Source organism: Serinus canaria, chromosome 1, assembly GCF_022539315.1.
Source record: "Serinus canaria isolate serCan28SL12 chromosome 1, serCan2020, whole genome shotgun sequence".
Taxonomy (NCBI): Eukaryota; Metazoa; Chordata; class Aves; order Passeriformes; family Fringillidae; genus Serinus; species Serinus canaria.
The window spans coordinates 93,277,333-93,291,448 of NC_066313.1; the positions used below are offsets into that span (position 1 = coordinate 93,277,333).

The 14,116-nt window shown below is 36.0% G+C and overlaps 1 protein-coding gene across 5 annotated transcripts in view; it reads left to right on the top strand.

Annotated features, from left to right (window-relative positions):
• Positions 1-14,116, top strand: part of STS (steroid sulfatase) — a 110,102-nt gene that overhangs the window by 32,156 nt on the left and 63,830 nt on the right. For all 5 annotated transcript variants that reach the window (XM_050975849.1, XM_030234823.2, XM_030234824.2 and 2 more), the window contains 2 exons: positions 3,168-3,591; positions 13,287-13,423. In XM_050975849.1, the coding sequence (XP_050831806.1) occupies positions 3,168-3,591; positions 13,287-13,423 (561 nt within the window). The remainder of the gene's footprint in view (positions 1-3,167; positions 3,592-13,286; positions 13,424-14,116) is intronic.

Consider the following 14,116-nt stretch of genomic DNA (forward strand, 5'->3'; position numbering starts at 1 on the left):
TGCTACGTACTTCAAATAAATATATTTCCTAAGAACATCAAATATTTCTGTTTGCATCTTGCTTCACATCTTGTATCTTGTCATTTATCGGAAAAGCACAAAATCATTCCAAAAGAAATATATCATTATATAAAAATCAGTCTTTTTACCAAAACCACTACAGTATTTATCTTTTTTCCACTATCTGAGGGAAAAATACAGTAGTGTATAGTGTAGTGGCCTTAGGATTCTGCATTTTGAAAAATGGAGTTTCAAGTGAAATTTCTTGGCTGAATAGGACTTGCTTCTCACTTCCACTTGCCTTTCATTGCATTGCTTTCGTTCTGCAGAAGTCTTAATTGTGGCTGATGGAGAGGGAAAAAAGCCTAGGTCTCAAATTATTACGGTACTCATAATTTACAATTAACAGCATAAATTTCACTCAAAAGCTTGGTAGAATCTGTTGAAATGCTTATGATGCTTGTGTGAAGTGTCCATTCTATGAAGCATCACTTGGCAAAGAGACGAGAGCATTTTGCATTGCTCTCAGATTCAGAAGGGCCCCAGAATCTAAAGCACATTACAGTAATCTGTTCAAGCACTAGCTCAAGGCAGGGGTTATTGTCACAAGGAGTGAAATGAAACATGTATTGTGCACCCAGCCATCAGTTGCTTTTTCAGAGTAGTGCAGAATCTATCAAAGCCTTCTACCTCCCCAGCCATTTGAGAATGGCAGTTGTGTCATTCCGTCACAGCTCCCAATATAATTTGAGCAGGGGCTTCTGTTGCTTTTCCTGCTAACCTGATCTCTGCTTTGCTTGGCTTAAGTTGCTTCTCAACAAATCTTTTCTGAGGCTCAAGTTTGTCTTGACATTGAACAATTTGTTGTGCTTGCTAAAGAAGCCCTTTCAATTAAAATAGGACTTATATTTCCCCCTGCCCTAATTTGTTATTGCAAGGTTTTTCTATCCTGGATTGTCATTGAGATCCAGTTAAAAATTCACTTCATATCATAATAAGTGACCTTGAAGGTATATTTAATTTGTTTGAGTTTCTTTTTCATATTTTCTTACTGAATTATAGGTGCTTTGAGATTTACATATAATAGCAAAAAAATAAAAAAAGGCAGAAGAGCATTTATTTTCATGATGACAGTTGTTTCTTGCTCACTGTGTTACACATCTGGCTTTATAATTATTCCATTAAGACAATCGTTCAAACACAAGAGAAAATTTGAAGCATTTCTTTTCAAAAATGCTGGGAATGAAACTCAGAGTTCCAGCCTCACCTAGCCCTTTATAGCACCATTATAACTTCTGAAATTTCAGTAAAATGGTGTGTACTGCTTGTTTTCTTAATTGACCATGATAATTTTTACTGGACCATGTCAAAAGTAGTGACTAGAATGATTCTGTTCAGAATGCCACCAGCAGAATGCCTCTTCAGGTGATGGGCTATCTGACAGGGAAAAGTTCTGATGGAATGAGAAAAGTGTAGAGGTCTTAATTTCACTGACACATAAGCAGACCTTAAAATGTTTTTTACCTGCTTTGATGATATGCAGAAGTTATTTTTAGCTTAAGACCAACAAGAGACATGTGAGGAAAACTGGATTTAACTATGCTCTCAGATTCAAGATTACTGCTTTTTCTTCACCTTTGCTGACAGATAAACTTAGGCATATGACATTCTCATCATATAACTCAGATCTGTTATTTGTGGGAGAGAAAGAAGAACATCCACCTAATTTGCTAAATTTTTAAAAAGCAGAGCTGATCCCAGTGTTCATCCTCATTGGTACTGCAGTACCTGCATTTGTCACAGCCAAAGGAAAGAGTGTGGGATGAATACGATGTTCTGGAGACCCAGAAGGAGATGTTCAGGACTGTTTGCATCAGGACTCTCTTACAGAGGTGTAAAAGCTGGCTTGGTTTGAAAAAGGGGGAAATTCTGTATATGCCTTTTTTTTCTGTTTTGCATTTACTGCCATGAATATTCTGAATTCTCTGAAACAAGTGTTTCCGATTTCTTTGGGGTAAGTTATGGGAATGAAGACTTACTGGGTTTGTAGTTTTTCTTGTTTATTTCTTTTGCAAGCACAACCCCTGAATTATGCTGGTCATGTTTAGGTGTTTGATTCAGAAAAATAAATAAAGTTTTGCCCAGCAGTATATAATGTAGTCTGTTTTGTCAAGGCCAGCATGCTTTTTTAAAATATTCAGCACATTTTCTTGTTGAGAGCAAAGGCATACCTCTATCCATAATCTATCTCAATTAGCTTAACGGAATTTAAATTTTTTTTATAATTATGCATTTTGAATCAAATAACTGCTACCAGTTAGGTCTGTTGTGCTAAGCAATACATAACCATGTGGTAAGAGGTTGTACCTGAGTCATAGAATGAATTATCTAGGTACTCACCATAATCAACATGAATATAGATTGTATTAGTATAATGCAAATCAGGCTCAGTGGTTTCTTATGTCAGACAGGGTCCAAAATTATTGCAGAATTAGAGTGATTTCCTAGTGGTACAAAATGCTGTGAGAGAGAGTATTTGAAAGCAATTTACTTGTTACTGTTGTTTTTTATTTATATATATATGAAAATTATAAATACAAAATAAGCAGCCTCACTCTATATATATGTGTATTTTGATGGATATGGGCAATTTCAGAGATTTCACAATCATTTAAATAATAAATGCTTTAATAATTTTCATATTCTTGCTTTATTTTCTTGTTACTGTTATCTTATTGTTCTTTTGTCTTTTTTTTTAACTAGTCAAATTATTTGCCAGAAAACCTTGATTAAAGATATTTTGTACTTCCATATTTGTCCTTCCTCTTCGATCAGTGTCTGCTACAAAACAGTATTATCTTACGATGACTACACATGCTTAATTTCCAAAGTTAACTGTCTGATAGCGCTCTGTTTCTCTTCAATGACCTGCTAGCCCACTCAGAATTTAATGTTCTTCTAACTGAGATGAAGAGAGAGATATGAAAAAACATCTTTTATGGAGGCACAAAGAAAGTTTCAGTAGAAAATAGTGATCTGCACAATAAATGCTGGAAGCAGGGGGATATCAGCCAGATATTGAAGGTTTTATGTTTGAATTAATGCACATCAAAAGTAAGTTTGATGATTTAACTACAAAAATACTCCCTGTCCTTCTCTCTTTGTAGGAAAGTGGCATCTTGGGATGAACTGTGAAAGCAGTAATGACTTCTGTCACCACCCCCTCAGTCATGGATTTGATTACTTTTATGGCCTTCCCGTGACCAATTTTAGAGACTGCAAACCTGGCCAAGGCAGTGTTTTTTTAAAAGGTGTTCAGAAAGACCTTGTCATCCCAATCCAAATCACTGGAATAGCCCTTGTTTCTTTGGCAGTAGTGCAGTACATTGGTCTTCTCAAAGTACCCTTCCAAGCATTGGGTTACTTCTTGTTAATAATCACAATTTCACTTCTGGTTTTGATTTTTTTCTTCTATCATTTTCAACATTTAAACTGCTTTTTAATGAGGGACCATCAGATTATCCAGCAGCCACTGTCCTATGAGAACCTTACTCAGAGGCTGACAAAAGAAGCTATGAAGTTTATTGAAAGGTAGGTTTCTAACTGTGTTGTAAGTTAACATTAGCACCTCATGATGACTGTGAAAATTAAAAAAAAATGTGACCTGGTGGGCACAGGGAATATGTCATTATACATGACTGTAATTTTTTTCTTTTAAAAGATTATATTAATCTTATTGGTAGGAATGACTGTTTGGTTTTCTCCTATCAGGTATGCAATTAATTTCTCTATAAAAAGGGATATATTTATTCTTAAGAATTTCATGTGACTTGAAATATGATTTTTTTTTTGTGGTGTGACTTAATTCTGTGAAAGCACAATGCAGAGTCATAATTCATTACTTTTCTGGAATGGGGAGATGTTCTTCATCATTGAGTTGGTGCATCCATTAAAAGGCATTCATATGGCTAATTTTTTAAGATACTGTCATTTTAGATGACTCCACTATTATAGCAGTAGTTTTGAAAAGATTTGATTTTCCAAAATTAGGGTGCTAGCTTTGGCACCTGGGACAGAATAACCCCAGGCACCAGTACAGGCTGGGGGCTGACCTGCTGGAAAGCAGCTCTGTGGAGAAGGACCTGGGGGTGCTGGTGGACAACCATCTGTCCATGAGCCAGCAGCGTGTCCTGGGGGGCATGAGTGCCAATGGGATTCTGGGGGACATTAGGGAGAGCACTGCCAGCAGGGAGGTGATCCTGCCCTTCTGCTCAGCCCTGGTGAGGCCACATCTGGAGTGCTGTGTCCTGCTCCGGGACACAGAGCTCCTGGAGCAGGTCCAGCAGAGGGCAATAAAATTGATTAAGGGACTACAGCATCTCTCTTATGAGGAAAGGCTGAAATATCTGGGCCTGTTCAGCCTCAAGAAGAGACAACTGAGAGAGAGGCTCATCACTAAGTATCTACAGGAAGGTGTCAGGAGGACAGAGCCAGGCTCTACTTGGTGGTGCCAAGCAGTAGGACAAGAGGCAATGGGCAGAAGCTGATGTACAGGGAGTTCCAGCTGAATATAAGGAAGAACTTCTTTCCTGTGCAGGTGACGGTGCCCTGGAACAGTTAACCAGAGGGGTTTTTTAGTCTCCCTCTCTGGAGATATTTAAGAACTGTCTGGACATAATCCTGTGCCATGTTCTCTGGGCTGACCCTGAGGGAGGTTGGGCCAGATGATCCCACTGTTGTCCCTTCCAACTTTACCCATTCTGTGATTCTGTGAAACAAACTGGTATTTTGAAAAAAGTGTTTTTAATCATAATGGGCCACCTAAACATTGGGTTTACAAAACCATCCTAAGTCATGGTTCATTTTTGCTAGGTCAGTTAGTTGCTTTGCTGGAATTGTCACCAAAGGGCTCTTAATGGGATTAAGTCAAAAAAATCATTTGTATATTCTAAAATAGAAATCAATATATTTACAGAAAAAATATTTAGGCAATTTAACATCTGGAAAAAAAATATGTGTATGTATTTTTCTCCACCACTTTTGATACAATTTTCAGCATTTTAAAAAATACAAAATCAAGATAAAATCATATTCTAACATATAGAATTACTGTTATCCTGAATTTCTATTCTACATGCCTGAATTACTATCCCTTAAAGTATGTAGCATTGGTTTCTGTGAATACATGCAAATGGTGTCATTGCTGGATGAAAACCCATACTGGGAATCTGCAGCTAAAGTCTGAAGACTTAATGACTGTACAGAGCAGCTGCTTCTGGCTGTTAGCAAAAAAAAATGTTTATCTAAAATATTGATCTCATGCAGCAATTTTTTATCATTTCCATCCTTATGAATATTTGATGTGGCCATTTTTACATATTATACTGAAAAAATGTTCTTTTATAACAAATTTCCTTAAATGAGTAAGTGTTCCCAACAATCAGCATTTTCATAAGTATTTATAAATTAACTCAACCATCTTTATTTCCTCTTGGTGATGGTGATAGATATAAAGATGCCTTCTCAGATACATTGTAACTAATTTAACATTGAAGTACTTTGTTATTGCAAACACGTGAACAAACACATTTGAAAACTGTTAAGAGATTACTTGCTTAGGGACGAAGCGTTTGGTGATTTCAAAAGACTCTCAAGTCCATTAACTATTTGTTGGTATATTCTTCCACTGTTTACAAGGATATAAAGAGCCTGTAGTGATACTGTTTTGGGTATCTATGAATATTTCACTAATTTCAGTGCCATGACAATAAAATGGTTGCCTCAAAATAGGCGAGTTCAAGATGGAAATGGATGATAGAAAACTAGTAACTGTTTTAACTGTGTTAATATGTGTAATGTGCACATTGTTACTATGTAGATTAGTGGTGTTGTTTGACCTCAGTGTTTAGAGCTGGCAAAATAATGTATAATTTAAGTCAGCATAGCTTTGTTGACCCAGGTAGAGGTAAGCGACTTTGCGTCATTTAGGCACTTGTCCCCAAATGTCAGTGTAGTTTTCAGACAACACTGATGTTAAATTGAAGTCAAGGTTAATAGCAGATATTCATAATTTACAACAAACTTTGTTACAGGAGTGCTGCTATTACAGCAGTGAGAATTATAACCCAGACTCTTCATAGTCAATGTTATATTAGAGAATATCCAAACATGTTAAAGTATTGAGAAGCAATTAGGGCATTTGAGCAATCTTAACTGTGCCCTTTAATGGATGCACATGCAAAGTATATGACCATGAAGCTTGCTCCTGGGGATATGAGTAATTGGAATATTATTCACTGAACTGATCTGCCCCGTGTGTTAGTGTGAGCAACAAATCCAATATTTGCTTTGACACACTAGTTCTGACATGATAGAGTTCATACCTGTTAACTCCAGAGCACCAGTAGACCATTGCTTTTATGATTAATCCACTGACTTTGGCCATTTATAGGTGAATGGCCACCAAGAGGTAACCAGGCTGCGGAAGTGAAGGGCCACAAGGTTTTTGAAAGTCACAGTGCTTAACAGCATTCTGGTCAGTTCTTTCAGCCCTTTAGCCACATCTTTGAACCCTGAACTTGCCACACGGTCCCCTTTTCTTTAGCTGACACATTAAGTAGCAAACTCAGTCATGTACACTGTTAATCCTTGTGTACAATTATACCTGAGTGCAAACAATCCTGCAGTTAAAGAACTCGAACTTTCACCTTACCTGGTTCCAAATACACACTTCATCATCAGACTAAAAATTGTCAGGTATCATGTGTCTTTTAGTTGGTTAAATAAGATTACAATAAATGTATTATGAAGCTCCAATCTTCACCAGCACTGGTATTTCCTGTAAAGTTTTTTTATGCTACATTTATATGCAATGTGTATGAGTATACATTAATTTTCCCATGTTTTAGCTATATAAGTTTATTTACCTATTGCCTTTATATCCTCTAGAAGTTCTTCAGGGTTTAGACGATGGACTTCCAGACATTCTCTTTTCTAGCTGTTTTCAGTAATTTTCAGTTTTGTGACTTGTATAAACATCAGATTCTTCAGAAGGAATAGACAAAGAAGTGGTGGTGGGGTAGACCTTTATGTTAAGGAATGTTTTGATAAACCAAAGCTTAATGATGGTGGTGATAAGTTTGAATATTTATGGGTAAGAATCAGGGGGTAAGGCCAACAAGGTAGATACCGAGGTGGGAGATGTCATGGACCACCCAGACAGGATGAAGAGGAGGACAAAATAGTCTGTAAGCAGCTGGGAGAAGTCTTGCAATTCCTGGCCTTTGTTCATGTGGGGGACTTCAGCTTTTCAGAGCTGGAAATGCAGTGCAGTGGACAGGAAACTGAGTAAGGGGTTCTTGGAGTGTATGGAAGACAGCTTCCTGACATAGCTGGTGAGTGAAATGACCTGGGGAGGGGCCCTGCTGTACCTGCTCTCTGTGAACAGGGAAAGACTGGTAGGTGCTGTGGTGGCTGGAAGCTGTTTGTGCACAGAGACCACAAAATGAGAGTTTGTGATTCCCAGGATAAGGAGAGAGGTCTTCCAGAACTACTACTTCAGACTGCTGGATGGCCAGTTTTGGTCTGTGATTCTATATAATCATTAGAATTTGCATTTTTAAAGTCTTATAATGTCTTTGTAGTGTACAGCTATGTTCTGTTGTGCTTACTTTGGTCTGGTTTTTGGAAAGGTGGTACTGTATTTTATCTTCCTTAGTCCAGTGTGTGCATATTACAATTTTTGTTTGTTCCTTAATAAACGGAAAGAGAGCAAATACAAAATTCAATGCCCAAAAATGGCACTGGAGAAGAATGTGTCAATTACAAGTGTCAGATCTGTTGTGTGAAAACAGGTAGTAGTTTAGTTGCTTACCCTAATTGTAAGTAGGCAGGTCAGCTCTGTGTATGTTAATTTTAATTGCTTTTTCCTGAGAGGAAGTGTGTTTACATGTCATAAACCTAACAGAATGCTCTCTTGGTATAACAACGTATTTGAAAGTCAAATGGATGCTCCTTATTTCGTGTTAAATTCAATGTGGTTGTCATTCATACATCCTCAGTGTGCCTTTCAGTGACCAGCTGCACAGAAAATCCAATTTTGCAAAATGCCAGGGTCTTTTTTCTAGCATATCAGAAATTAACAATGCAAAAATACCACTCTGTGATACAGAATACCTCTCTGAGTAGTTTCTATACCTGATCACAAGTAATAGTAATATTTTTTATAAGTCTAATGAAATCTAGTTTCTAGAAAACAGTATTTAAATACAAACATTATTATATTTAAAAGCTGTGGTGAAGGTGAATTTGAAGAATCATCTTGCCTAGTTTTACCAGTCATAGATTGCATAAGCATAATGTTCAACATTTTATAACAGTTAATAAATGGTAAATTTTTTCTTTATCTGTTCTATTTTAGTCCTTGAAACACTGTTGCAACACCTATTCAATTTTTTTGTTAGCTACTGTAGCAGACTTTGTTATAGAGTTTTTCCATGTTTCACTAGGTCTCAAGATCTGGCAGTTGTCATGTTGTACTGATGTTACAGCTCTCAAATCCAGTGTTTTTATGAATCCTAAAAGAGTATTTCTTATAGTTCACAGGAAAATAAAAATTATAGAGAAGAATTTGTGTATCTCTGTATACATATAATGTATATGTGCACATATATTAAAAAATGTAATAACTTATAAGCTCTAGCAACTCTACTAGATCTTCATGCATTATCTCTCAGACTTCTGGTTATGCCTTTTGAACAAGAAGGTGACAGGAAGAAGGTGGGGGTTCATATCTAAATTTACCAAATCTATAAGTCATTTAAGAATTTTTAGGGTCCTCACTAGTTCTGCAGTGATTGGCAGAGTGAATGGTCAATGGAACACTTCTAAAACAGAAGTAGATCTGTATACTTGACTCCAAAGCTCTGTGGATGAGAGACTTTATTAATGAGTTTAATTTGTACTAGATGATAATGTTTTTTTTCTCCATGCTTACAAAATGTTCTTTTGGAGGGGGAGGAAAAAGGTTATATAGAAAGAAAATAAAAACAAATATGAATTGTTTACCTAAAGTATTTGAAGGAAGCATTGAAGACATGAAATTGGAAAAGTAGAATCATCTAATCTATTGGCATGGAAGAATTATTAAAAAAAATGCCACCAGATATAGTGGTAAAAAAATACTGCTCAGATATAGTGTAAAAAATTCTACTTTTAATATCCACTAGGAAGAGTCAGACTTTCTATATAGTTACATTTTTCCTCCTCTCTCTGTTGTGTTTTCAACACCTTTATGGTTTTTATAAGTTATCCCCCAGTAGTCTGGAGTTCTCTTTCTGATTTTGAAAAAAATTAAAAATCTGACATCTGTGTTTGAAGGTGTGTATTTTAAAAGAATAGCACAGAAACTTTCATTCATAGATCCATTCAGACTAACAAGAATTTTAGCACTGTCAGTAGTCAGAACAAAATTAAATCCAGCATGTAGAACAGTCCTGCTTTGGTACAACTAAGCCAAAATTTGGCTTTTCCTCCTACGGGAACAAGAAGATTTAATCAAGTGCATTCATCCACTGCTATCACAAAGAGCACTGTCTGACTGGTGGTCTAATCTGGAATTAGAGGAGGCATCCATGGGGAATAAGCACTAATTAATTTATCCACTGAGGGGCTCTGAATAAGAACTTTTTTAATAAAAGGAAAATTACAGGAAAGGAAATGTTATGTTTCTATGTGCTTGTGTTGACCCAGTGGTGATTCTCTTAGAGTACTGCATCTAGGTGTGAGGTGCTCAGCACAAGAACGATGTGGACCTCTTACAGTGGGTCCAGAGGAGGACCAAGAAGATGATCAATGGGATGGAACTCTTTTCCTGTGAGGACAGGCTGAAAAAGCTGGTTTTTCATCATGCAGAAGAGAAGGCTCAAGAGAGACCTCACTGCAGCCTTCCAGTAACTTGAGCGTGCTTATAAAAGGAGGGAGAGGGAATTTTTATAAGGACAGATAGTGACAGGTGATAGTTTTAAACTGAAAGGGTACAGGTTTAGATGAGGTGTTATGAAGAAATTCATTACTCTGAAGGTGGTGAAGCACTGGAGCAGGTAGAGCAGTTGCAGATGCCCCATCCCTGGACGTGTTCAAGGATTACCTGCTGGTCACGCTGGTTTTGTTGAGGCCCAGGGTTCAGTTGGTTTTATGGGCTGCAAGCACATATTTTGCCAGCTAATATGGAGCTTCTTGTCAACCAACACCCCCAAGTCCTTCTCAGATCTGCTCCCAATCCATTCTTCATCCAGCTTGCGTTTGTGCTTGCGATTGACATAACTCAGGTGCAGACCTTTGCACTTGGCTTTGTTGAACTTCATTAAATTTTCAAAAATCTTGAGCTTGTCCAGGCACTTCTGGGTGGTGTTCCTTCCCTTAAGTTTTTCAACTGTGCCACTTAAGTGCACAGAAACGCAAACGATTGCCCAAGAAGTTTTCAAAGCAGCAAGCATTTAGAGCAGATTTGCGGGAGAAAAGTTAAAAGACTTGGGTTTGAAGCAAAAGTCAGATAAGTTTTAATTGCTCTCTCACACACTTTAAAGCTGTTTTTTATAGCTCAAGCCTGAGCTGAATCCTTGAGTAATATAAAGACACTCACTGAAAAAAAGAAGAACCTGGTACTTTGCAATACAGACGAGTCACCAGCAATGTGATGCTTTCAGATGTTTTCAAGATCCATTAAAAACACCCTGAAGAATATCTTATGTCAGATGTGTGTAATCTCTCTAGCTACTTGATAAATTGAAAAAACTGTATGACTCATGTGAGGATAAAAAAAATCCCAAATTTTTTGAAAAGGAGATTTTCTGTGTTTGGGCTGTGTAAAAGATAGTGGAAATACATTTTTAAAAGAGCTGTTTTTTGAAGTGGTTCAGGAGTTAAGCTGTTATTGTCAAATTTCTCTCCTGCCTAGTAGCTGGTATTGTCATTCCATTGTCAAGGTCAGAGTAAAGGTATTTAGTCATGATTCTCCTCGAAGTGTTTTGGCAGGAGATAAATAGCTGCCTCTGATCTTTTATAGGATATTAATAGGTGAGACACTTCTCCACCCAACAGCAAGTTGTCAATCAAAAGCTGTCAATTTTAGTTGGAAAAAAGAGAATGATGTAGTGCCCTTCCATATCAATCATGAAAGTTAGATCTTTTCTGTGAGTTCAACAAACAAAACAAACTTGAATTATTATGTCTTGAAAATAACATTTGTATTGGAAGCTATTGATACTTTTAGCAAAGCAAGTAGGCAATTATGAGAATGCAGTGTCTCCATGGCATTAGAACTAGGTAGTTTGCATAAAAAATAAATATAGCCTGCTGTGTTAAAGTACAAAATAATTTTTTGTGGTGTTTTACCCTGGAATTTGTATACTAATCTCAATTCAGTGAATTGTGTTTAAGGAAAAAGTCAACAATAATCCCAGGCATTAAAAAATGCAAGTTGTAAAACAAAAATCATCTGCCTTGCAGTAAAATTCTCTAGTGAAAGGTCAGTATTACATTTAAGTATATATTAAATAAGTAAATTTTAAGTATATGTCTTTTTTCACTTCAATTGGTGATATTTTCAGCCTTTTTAATTGACTCAGGGATCTCTTGTTTTTTGTTGCAAAAATTGTGAAAATTTCTCACATATAGGACCTTTCAAATAGCAACAAACAACTTCATAGAAAGTGTATCTTTTATGAAAAACATGTCTGATATGTTTTGGATCAGTACTTTATATTAATAAAGTAATACAGGATTTATGCACAAATTTTGTAAGAGAATTACAATATTTTTTTATTCATCTTCTACATGGAGAATGTTTTTTTTCCTCTGGGTTTCCTAAAAAATGAGAATTTTTTTTATGAACAAAGAATCCCCATCAGAAGCACACTTATCAAGTGAGTAATATGGATAAAATTTTCCCATTCTGTGTTTATCTACTACTGTATATGCCAGTAGAAAAAAAGCTTTAATCATGCAACTTGTGAAAAAAACAGATCCAACCAAGGAGAGAGGAAAAAATGATCATAAATATAGTAGATTAAACCTAATTACTTTTCTTTAAGAGGAAAGCATTGATATCAGACTAATCTCTTTTACTAAAAAACTTTGTTTTCAAGTTCTAAATGTTAGGATTTTTTTGTTAATTTTAAAGAAGTGGTTTTTATGAGCGTGCCTGTATTGGGGCTCCCCTCTTTAAAGGGTTGATGAACCAACTGCTTGAGAAAATCCATGGCCTCCATTTGATGTTGATGTGAATCACAGGTATTATCCACCACAGCTTGGTGGGAGAAAATATGATAAATAAAACTAAAAGTAGTCTGCAATTAGCCATGTGCTTTAGGTGTGATCCAGACAAGTTTTGTGGGTAGTGCTTTTGTGGTTCAGCTGATATTTACAATATGCATAATGTACTGCAAGTCTTGTTAGAGCATATAGCAATAAATTTGGCTAGTGTGGCACAATTTTAAGTAAAGTACTATAAATAATGCATAAGGAGAAGTACTCATTTGAGCTCTACTTTCACAGCTTGCTGGAATTGATCATAAATACCGTGTTGACAGATCACATGAACAGCAGAATTTACAGAGAGTCTATTTATTGCTCTCTTACTTTTGTATCTGTTCAGGAAATAGACAGAAGACAATGGAGACTGTTCATTACCCTGAGAAGAAAAAGTTTTATATTGGTATGACTTTGAGGTTATGTAGAGTCACATACATAAACACACAGAGCTTTAAAAGAAAAGAGGTTTGGTCATATACCTTAGTCCAGAATAAAGACCCAGGTCCCCAACAGCAGTTTAGTTGATCAGCTTCCACATGACTTTGTGAGAAAAGAAATTGTGTTTCACATGGATATGTAGTGCTGAGGGTATGTTTCTGAACAGAAATTGAATTCAGGTTTTTAAAAATAGATGTGTAAAATGCGGAGAGGTGTTTGTATTCAGAAACTGCTAGATTCCTGCCTTTGAACAACAAGTCCTTTTTCAATATATATCACAAATAGTATTTAGATAGATTTTGTCATTTATTTTTGCTTTCAATTCAGTAAAAGAGTGGTATTTTTACTGGGTGAGTGTTTATATTATCCTATAATCAATTACATTATTTCTTTTCACCTTCTTTTTTAGTTTGATGTTTGTTTTTTTGAGGGGGGACAAGGAGCCTTTTTTAAAAACTTCTATTGAAGAAAGATTTATTTGTAGAAAACATATTATAAAATACTCTAAGAGTTTGTGGTTTTGTTTTGTTTTCCAGGAACACTGATACACCATTTCTTCTTTTCCTGTCTTATCTTCATGTCCATACTGCCCTGTATGCTTCAGAAAATTTCAGAGGAAAGAGCAAGCATGGTTTGTATGGTGATGCAGTGGAGGAAATGGACTGGAGTGTAGGTATGTTACATATGCTTCTAACAGCAGTGGAAGGAATTTGTGATGACTTGTGTTCATGTTCCCCAAATTGAGACCAGCAATTTTTGTCTATAGTATATCTGTCATACTTGTCCTTTATACTTAGGGGAAAGAAACAGTAATTTAAAAAGCACAATAATCTGAGCTTTTGCAATATCTACTTTATTGCCAAAATTATTGTGTCCTAAAAAAGCAATTCCCTTCTTTGACTGTGAAGATGGTTTATGCAACATGGACTTAGCAGAAATGTGGACATCTAACTGTGGACTTCTGAAGCTGAGTAGTTAAATCCAATCCTCTGAGCTTCTGAGTGCATCTTGCACATTCAAATGATCCTTATAAAACAATCTATTATTTTTAAAAGTGACCATATGATATCAGAATGAAAATATTTTTAAATTAAGTATATAATATACAATGTTGGTAGAACTAATTTGCTAATTATTTCAGTGACTTTTCTGAATTACTGAAATCACTAAGATGAAGTCCGCTGATGTTTATGAAGAATAGTCCAAAAAAATTAATTTCCCTTTCAGAGCCTTCCATTCTCTCTGAGGCTGGAGAGGAATTGATCCTTAAATTTTTCAACAAGCTTCTTGTATGTCTAGATGTATAAAAGTGTTTCTCTGATTCCACAGATAATCACCTGTGAAAACAAGTGGCAGTTCATATTTG